Here is a 9130-nt window from a genome sequence, read left to right as displayed (position 1 = left end):
GACATACTCTCAGTCAGTGCAAGCTGTGCGGTTGTGCCCACCAGGAGTCCGGCTCCAGCTGAGCTAATAGCAGCCAACTAACATGCTAGATTGGGTGCCGGACTGCCGGTTGGGAGTGGGACACAGGCTGAGAGTGGGACTCTGGGAGGGAACTTGTTAGAGGAGCGGATCATCATGAATAATTTTTTTTTAAAAGTACAGACAGTGGGGCCCATTTATCAAGCTCCGGATGGAGCTTGAGGGCCCATGTTTCTGGCGAGCCTGCAGAAACACGGGCCCTCAAAACACCAGTTATGAATCAGCGGTCCAAAGACCGCTGCTCCATAACCTGTCCGTCTGCTCTGAGCAGACATCGCCGCCATTCAACCCGATTGAGTACGATCAGGTTGATTGATACCCCTCTGCTGGCGGCCGCGAATCTGCAGGGGGGTGGTGTTGCACCAGCAAATCTTGTGAGCTGCTGGTGCAATGCTGAATACGGAGAGCGTATTGCTCTCCGCATTCAGCGAGGTCTGTCGGATCAGGTCCAGACCTTTGTTAAATAGGCCCCAGAGTCTTAGAGAGGCTTGTCCGTTTTTTTTGTACTCGTATTACCGGGAAGCAACTAAAAATACCGGACTGTCCGGTTAAATACCGGACACCTGGCAACCCACTGATATATATGATGCTGAGCTCTCCACTTTACTTTCCTCCTTGCATAGTATGCACCTGGCAATCTTTCAGTCCCAGAGTATATGCAAATCTCTGCAAGAGGTCTCCACCCCATCTAAAAAATATATCAGAATATAGACTAGAATATAGACTAGACTAAGCAAAGGAGGAAAAGGATTTAGGTGTACTTTTAAATAACAAGCTAAGAAAGAGGCATAGATGCAAGGGAAGGAAGCAAAAATTATATTGCTATATAAATCGTTGGTAAGTTCTCACCTTGAGTATGGAGTGCTTGAGAGGTGATGTAATTACTTTATATAAAGATATGCAGGGCCCATATACAGAGTTATTGGAAGCGCTGTTTATTCCAAGACAATTGTTTGTGACAAGAGGTCACAATTTAATGCTAGAGGAAATGAGAATTAATATCCAGCAACGTAAACATTTTTTCCACTGCAAGAGCAATCAAACCGTGGAACTCATTGCCTAAGGAGGTAGTGAATGCCAAAACCTTAGATACATTTATAAATGGTTTTGATACATTTTTGCCTAGAAACAGAATTCAGTGATATTGTTGCTTGTGTTATATGCTTTCTAATTCTAATTAATGTAAGTTCAGTTGGTAGCTTCTTTATTGTAAATCAAGTATGATCTTTATAGGTTGAACTAGATGGACTTATGTCTTCTTTCAACCCCATCTACTGTGCTATGTTAGAATATCACTTAAAAGAGATTCTTGAAATAAAAAATACAACTTTATTGATATGGGCATACTGCATACATAGAATGCAATTTTTTATTTATTATGTTTAATGATTTACAGTTTATTTTTTATTTGTGGACATCTTTTAAAAATTCAGAAGAAAAGAAATACATTATTTTTTAAATTATATTATGTTGCCATTACCCTTTGAAATATAACAGGCTAGTAAAATGGTTTACCTTGTCTCTGTAGTCTTATACCAAATGTGTTTTTTCCCGGTAAAAATACTCTTCATATCCTCTCTCCTTTATTGCAGAAGGGACTAAAAGGTGACACACCACTTACCTATCTGAGATCAGAGTTTAACAACATTCTCCTAGGAGACTCCCCAAAACTTGAAGTTTCAGAAGAACACTCCATCGAGTACAACTTCACCACCAGCTTTGACATTGGTCCTGACAGCCCACACAGTCTGGATGATCTGACTCACAAACCAGCTATATGTAAGAGATATACTCCAGGCACTTTTTAAACTTTTAACCTGTAATCTTTATAATTAAAGGGACATGAAACCCAAAATTGTTCTTTCATGATTTAGATAGAGGATACAAGTTTAACAGGGTATGTCGCTGGTCTTTTAATGGAGATTGTATTGTAAATTGCACGCTATTTCCGGTGACCAGAAGGGTGGAGGGAGAGTACAATAGCGTTGTCCCGCTGCTTGCGGCGTGAACTGTGCTTATGTTAGCAAGGAAACCCTTAAAGACTGGCGACGTACATGGTACATCGCGGTCATTAAGGGGTTAAACAGCTTTCCAAATTACTCCTACAATCAATTTCGCTTCATTCTCTTTGTATCCTTTAAAGAAGCAGCAAGGCACTACTAGGAACTAGCTGAACACACTGATAAGCCAATGACAAGAGGCCACCAATCAGCAGCTAGCTCCCAGCTCCTAAACCTACCTAAGTATGCTTTTCAACAAAGGATACCAAAAGAACAAAGCATGTTAGATATAATAGAAGTAAATTGGAAAGTTGTTTAAACCATGAACGTCAATTTCTGGGTTTCATATCTCTTTAACTTTAACTGAATAGATTAATTGTTGCATGGAATATTTACAACTTTTGTAAATAAAACAAATAAATAAATCAAAGTTATATCCTAATTTCTTATTTCTCCCTTTTTTCTTTTTAATAACTATAATTAGCTTTAAATGGTTCAATCAACCAGAAAGCAAATCTCACTTAAACGGATTTTACATTTGTGCTTACGCTGCTGCAGCACTTGCACAGTAGGTTTCCTCAAGGTTGTTTTAATAACATTAAAGACTTGAGAAAATGTACTGCACATGTACGGTGGTACTGTGCGTTTCTTAAATTGCATGCTGTGAATCAACAAAGTTTAAAGGGACATTAAACAGCTGGTTACAACTACAGAAGCATCATTACTCTTTACCATGCTATTGTTTTCCCTCCTTTAACTGCAGCTCTAGTTAAAGCAATTAACTCATTACAGATTCCAGCTGCTAAAGCTCTGCGTGTTATACTGGGCGCCGCCATCTTGTATCTCGCCTATTGTTACATCTTGTGACAGAAACAGTGCACTTTTACAGGCTTTTTGACAGCTGTACCTTGGACTTTAGTTTAGCTCACATATTAGAGAGGGGAAGCATTAGATTTTTGCAGTTTTTTTTGTACAGTTTAACAGTTACATAACAAATATAAGATCCAAGATGGTGGTGCCTTGTGTGAAAATGCAGAGCTTCACTAACTGATAATGATAAAGGATTAAAACAAGAAAACAGCACAGGAAGTGGTAAATATTAACCATGCTACTGTAGTTGTACTCAGATGTTTAATGACCCTTTCATTTTCACTTCCATATCCCTTTAAAGGGCGGTTAACACAGTAGAATAGCGTAATCAATAAATGCATAATAAAAAATACATTTCTGAAGCACTTACGGCTAGATTTAGAGTTTTGTCGGTAAGGACCCGCGTAGCTAACGCCGGCTTTTTTCTGGCCGCACCATAAAAATAACTCTGGTATTGAGAGTCCACATAAAGGCTGCGTTAGGCTCCAAAAAAGGAGCGTAGAGCATATTTAACGCAGCTTCAACTCTCGATACCAGAGTTGCTTACGGATGCGGCTAGCCTCAAAAACGTGCTCGTGCACGATTCCCCCATAGGAAACAATGGGGCTGTTTGAGCTGAAAAAAAACCTAACACCTGCAAAAAAAGCCGCGTTCAGCTCCTAACGCAGCCCCATTGTTTGCTATGCGTAAACACTTCCTAAGTCTGCACCTAACATGTACCCCGAGTCTAAACACCCCTAACCTTACACTTATTAACCCCTAATCTGCTGCCCCCCGCTATCGCTGACCCCTGCATATTATTTTTAACCCCTAATCTGCCGCTCCGTAAACCGCCGCTACTTACATTATCCTTATGTACCCCTAATCTGCTGCCCCTAACACTGCCGACCCCTATATTATATTTATTAACCCCTAATCTGCCGCCCACAACGTCGCCCCCACCTGCCTACACTTATTAACCCCTAATCTGCCGAGCGGACCGCACCGCTATTATAATAAAGTTATTAACCCCTAATCCGCCTCACTAACCCTATAATAAATAGTATTAACCCCTAATCTGCCCTCCCTAACATCGCCGACACCTAACTTCAATTATTAACCCCTAATCTGCCGACCGGAGCTCACCGCTATTCTAATAAATGTATTAACCCCTAAAGCTAAGTCTAACCCTAACACTAACACCCCCCTAAATTAAATATAATTTTAATCTAACGAAATTAATTAACTCTTATTAAATAAATTATTCCTATTTAAAGCTAAATACTTACCTGTAAAATATATCCTAATATAGCTACAATATAAATTATAATTACATTGTAGCTATTTTAGTATTAATATTTATTTTACAGGCAACTTTGTAATTATTTTAACCAGGTACAATAGCTATTAAATAGTTAAGAACTATTTAATAGCTACCTAGTTAAAATAATAACAAAATTACCTTTAAAATAAATCCTAACCTAAGTTACAATTAAACCTAACACTACACTATCAATAAATTAATTAAATAAACTACCTACAATTATCTACAATTAAACCTAACACTACACTATCAATAGATTAATTAAATAAAATACCTACAAATAACTACAATGAAATAAACTAACTAAAGTACAAAAAATAAAAAAGAACTAAGTTACAAAAAATAAAAAAATATTTACAAACATAAGAAAAATCTTACAACAATTTTAAACTAATTACACCTACTCTAAGCCCCCTAATAAAATAACAAAGCCCCCCAAAATAAAAAAATGCCCTACCGTATTCTAAATTACTAAAGTTCAAAGCTCTTTTACCTTACCAGCCCTGAACAGGGCCCTTTGCGGGGCATGCCCCAAGAAGTTCAGCTCTTTTGCCTGTATAAAAAAACATACAATACCCCCCCCCAACATTACAACCCACCACCCACATACCCCTAATCTAACCCAAACCCCCCTTAAATAAACCTAACACTAAGCCCCTGAAGATCTTCCTACCTTGTCTTCACCCTGCCAGGTTCACCGATCGGTCCAGAAGAGCTCCTCCGATGTCCTGATCCAAGCCCAAGCGGGGGGCTGAAGATGTCCATGATCCGGTCGAAGTCTTCATCCAAGCGGGGCAGAAGAGGTCTTCCATCCGATTGAAGTCTTCATCCAGGCGGCATCTTCTATCGTCATCCATCCGGAGCGAAGCGGCAGCATCCTGAAGACCTCCGACGCGGAACATCCATCCTGCCCGACGACTGAACGACGAATGACGGTTCCTTTAAATGACGTCATCCAAGATGGCGTCCCTCGCATTCCGATTGGCTGATAGGATTCTATCAGCCAATCGGAATTAAGGTAGGAATATTCTGATTGGCTGATGGAATCAGCCAATCAGAATCAAGTTCAATCCGATTCAGAATCAAGTTCAATCCGATTGGCTGATCGGAACAGCCAATAGAATGCGAGCTCAATCTGATTGGCTGATTGGATCAGCCAATCGGATTGAACTTGATTCTGATTGGCTGATTCCATCAGCCAATCAAAATATTCCTACCTTAATTCCGATTGGCTGATAGAATCCTATCAGCCAATCGGAATTCGAGGGACGCCATCTTGGATGACGTCATTTAAAGGAACCGTCATTCGTCGTTCAGTCGTCGGGCAGGATGGATGTTCCGCGTCGGAGGTCTTCAGGATGCTGCCGCTTCGCTCCGGATGGATGACGATAGAAGATGCCGCCTGGATGAAGACTTCAATCGGATGGAAGACCTCTTCTGCCCCGCTTGGATGAAGACTTCGACCGGATCATGGACATCTTCAGCCCCCCGCTTGGGCTTGGATCAGGACATCGGAGGAGCTCTTCTGGACCGATCGGTGAACCTGGCAGGGTGAAGACAAGGTAGGAAGATCTTCAGGGGCTTAGTGTTAGGTTTATTTAAGGGGGGCTTGGGTTAGATTAGGGGTATGTGGGTGGTGGGTTGTAATGTTGGGGGGGGTATTGTATGTTTTTTTTTACAGGCAAAAGAGCTGAATTTCTTGGGGCATGCCCCGCAAAGGGCCCTGTTCAGGGCTGGTAAGGTAAAAGAGCTTTGAACTTTAGTAATTTAGAATAGGGTAGGGCATTTTTTTATTTTGGGGGGCTTTGTTATTTTATTAGGGGGCTTAGAGTAGGTGTAATTAGTTTAAAATTGTTGTAAGATTTTTCTTATGTTTGTAAATATTTTTTTATTTTTTGTAACTTAGTTCTTTTTTATTTTTTTGTACTTTAGTTAGTTTATTTCATTGTAGTTATTTGTAGGTATTTTATTTAATTAATGTATTGATAGTGTAGTGTTAGGTTTAATTGTAGGTAATTGTAGATATTTTATTTAATTAATTTAATGATAGTCTATTGTTAGGTTTAATTGTAACTTAGGTTAGGATTTATTTTACAGGTAATTTTGTAATTATTTTAACTAGGTAACTATTAAATAGTTCTTAACTATTTAATAGCTATTGTACCTGGTTAAAATAATTACAAAGTTGCCTGTAAAATAAATATTAATCCTAAAATAGCTACAATGTAATTTTAATTTATATTGTAGCTATGTTAGGATTTATTTTACAGGTAAGTATTTAGTTTTAAATAGGAATAAGTTATTTAATAAGAGTTAATTTATTTAGTTAGATTTAAATTATATTTAACTTAGGGGGGTGTTAGGGTAAGGGTTAGAATTAGCTTTAGGGGTTTAAAAATTTATTAGAATAGCGGTGAGCTCCGGTCGGCAGATTAGGGGTTAATGTTTGAAGTTAGGTGTCTGCGATGTTAGGGAGGGCAGATTAGGGGTTAATACTATTTATTATAGGGTTAGTGAGGCGGATTAGGGGTTAATAACTTTATTATAATAGCGGTGCGGTCCGCTCGGCAGATTTGGAGTTAATAAGTGTAGGTAGGTAGCGGCGACGTTGTGGGGGGCAGATTAGGGGTTAATAAATATAATATAGGGGTCGGCGGTGTTAGGGGCAGCAGATTAGGGGTACATAAGGATAACTTAAGTAGCGGCGCTTTGCGGTCGGCAGATTAGGGGTTAATTATTGTAAGTAGTTTGCGGCGACGTTGTGGGGGGCAGATTAGGGGTTAATAAATATAATACAGGGGTCGGCGGTGTTAGGGGCAGCAGATTAGGGGTACATAAGGATAACTTAAGTAGCGGCGCTTTGCGGTCGGCAGATTAGGGGTTAATTATTGTAGGTAGCTGGCGGCGACGTTGTGGGGGGCAGGTTAGGGGTTAATAAATATAATACAGGGGTCGGCGGTGTTAGGGGCAGCAGATTAGGGGTACATAAGTATAATGTAGGTGGCGGTCGGCAGATTAGGGGTTAAAAAATTTAATCGAGTGGCGGCGATGTGGGGGGACCTCGGTTTAGGGGTACATAGGTAGTTTATGGGTGTTAGTGTACTTTAGAGTACAGTAGTTAAGAGCTTTATGAACCGGCGTTAGCCCAAAAAGCTCTTAACTACTGACTTTTTTCTGCGGCTGGAGTTTTGTCGTTAGATTTCTAACGCTCACTTCAGCCACGACTCTAAATACCGGAGTTGGAAAGATCCCATTGAAAAGATAGGATACGCAATTGACGTAAGGGGATCTGCGGTATGGAAAAGTCGCGGCTGAAAAGTGAGCGTTAGACCCTTTTTTGAGTGACTCCAAATACCGGAGGTAGCCTAAAACCAGCGTTAGGAGCCTCTAACACTGGTTTTCACGGCTACCGCCAAACTCCAAATCTAGGCCTTAGTTTGGATTTCAAATGAGTAGTATATTTTTTTTTATGACAAATGTCAGTTAGTTACATTTATCACAGAATGGATTTCAAATGAATATTAGATTTTTTTTTATGACAAATTAGTTACATTTTCCTTGGATCATGTGACAGCCATCAGCCAATCACAAAATGCATATACTTAGAGACTGAATTCTTGCACTTGCTCAGTAGGAGCTGGTGCCTCAAAAAGTGTGCATATAAAAAGATTGTGCACATTTAGATAATGGAAATTAATTGGAAAGTTTTTTTTAAAATTGTGTGCTCTTTCTGAATCGTGAAAGTTTAATTTTGACTTGACTGTCCCTTTAATTGCTGTCATAAATAATCATTCTGATAATTATATTTGAGTTGAGTACAGGTTACACTTTATCTTCTTATTCAACTGTGAAAGTACCGTGTGTAAGCATTGAGACAGTCAATGAAATACAAAAGTACAAGCACATCCTAGACTCAAATATAGGGCGCGATCCAATATTCGGCGTAGGTTTCGGCGCAAGTGAGGGAACCCGCACCGCCCGTAATTTCACCTCGCACATCGGGGTATTACATATACCCCGCCGGCAGTTCCTAAAGTGCCGTAAGTCGGATAAACTAGCGATGTCCAGAAATAAGCGTAACTACAAATTTCTGGAGTCGCCAGTGACTTACGGCACTTTAGAAACTGCCTGCGCATTAAATCTCCCGTAACTGTCTAACACGCCTCCCAAAAATCAGCCCGATACGTATACCCCTATATCCGCAATCCCCCCTCTCACTCCTAATAATAAATGTATTAACCCCTAAACCACCATAGCCCACACCGCAATAAACCTATCCTAGTAGTATTAACCCCTAAACCGCCATAGCCCACACCGCAATAAACCTATCCTAGTAGTATTAAACCCTAAACTGCCATAGCCCACACCGCAATAATAATAGCCTATTAAATCTATTAGCCCCTAATCTGCCGCCGCCAACGTCGTCGCCACTATAATAAAGTTATTAACCCCTAAGCCTAACCCTAACACCCCCCTAACTTAGTAATATTATTTAGATTTATTTAAATAATAATTATTATTAACTAAAGTATTCCTATTTAAAACTAAATACTTACCTATAAAATAAACCCTAAGATAGCTACAATATAATTAATAATTACATTGTAGCTATTTTATGATGTATTTGTATTTTACAGGCAACTTTGTATTTATTTTAACTAGGTACAATAGCTATTAAATAGTTAATAACTATTTAATAGCTACCTAGTTAAAATAATTACAAAATTATCTGTAAAATAAATCCTAACCTAAGTTACAAATACACCTAACACTACACTATCATTCAATTAATTAAATTAATTAACTACAATTAGTTAAAAAATTAAATACAATTAACTAAAATAAACTAAAGTACAAAAAAAAATTTACAAGAAGTTTA

General features: G+C 39.0%; 1 protein-coding gene across 1 annotated transcript in view; it reads left to right on the top strand.

Moving 5' to 3' along the window:
* The first annotated feature begins 870 nt into the window (after positions 1–870).
* CFAP70 (cilia and flagella associated protein 70) overlaps positions 871–9130 on the top strand; it is a 576575-nt gene continuing 568315 nt past the window's right edge. Inside the window, exons 1-2 of the mRNA XM_053694219.1 lie at positions 871–915; positions 1671–1857. Coding sequence (XP_053550194.1) covers positions 871–915; positions 1671–1857 — 232 coding nt within the window. The remainder of the gene's footprint in view (positions 916–1670; positions 1858–9130) is intronic.

The sequence above is a fragment of the Bombina bombina genome, chromosome 11 (assembly GCF_027579735.1).
Source record: "Bombina bombina isolate aBomBom1 chromosome 11, aBomBom1.pri, whole genome shotgun sequence".
Classification (NCBI taxonomy): Eukaryota; Metazoa; Chordata; class Amphibia; order Anura; family Bombinatoridae; genus Bombina; species Bombina bombina.
The sequence above is the reverse complement of the archived record's forward strand: the minus strand, read 5'-3'. Positions and strand labels throughout refer to the sequence as shown.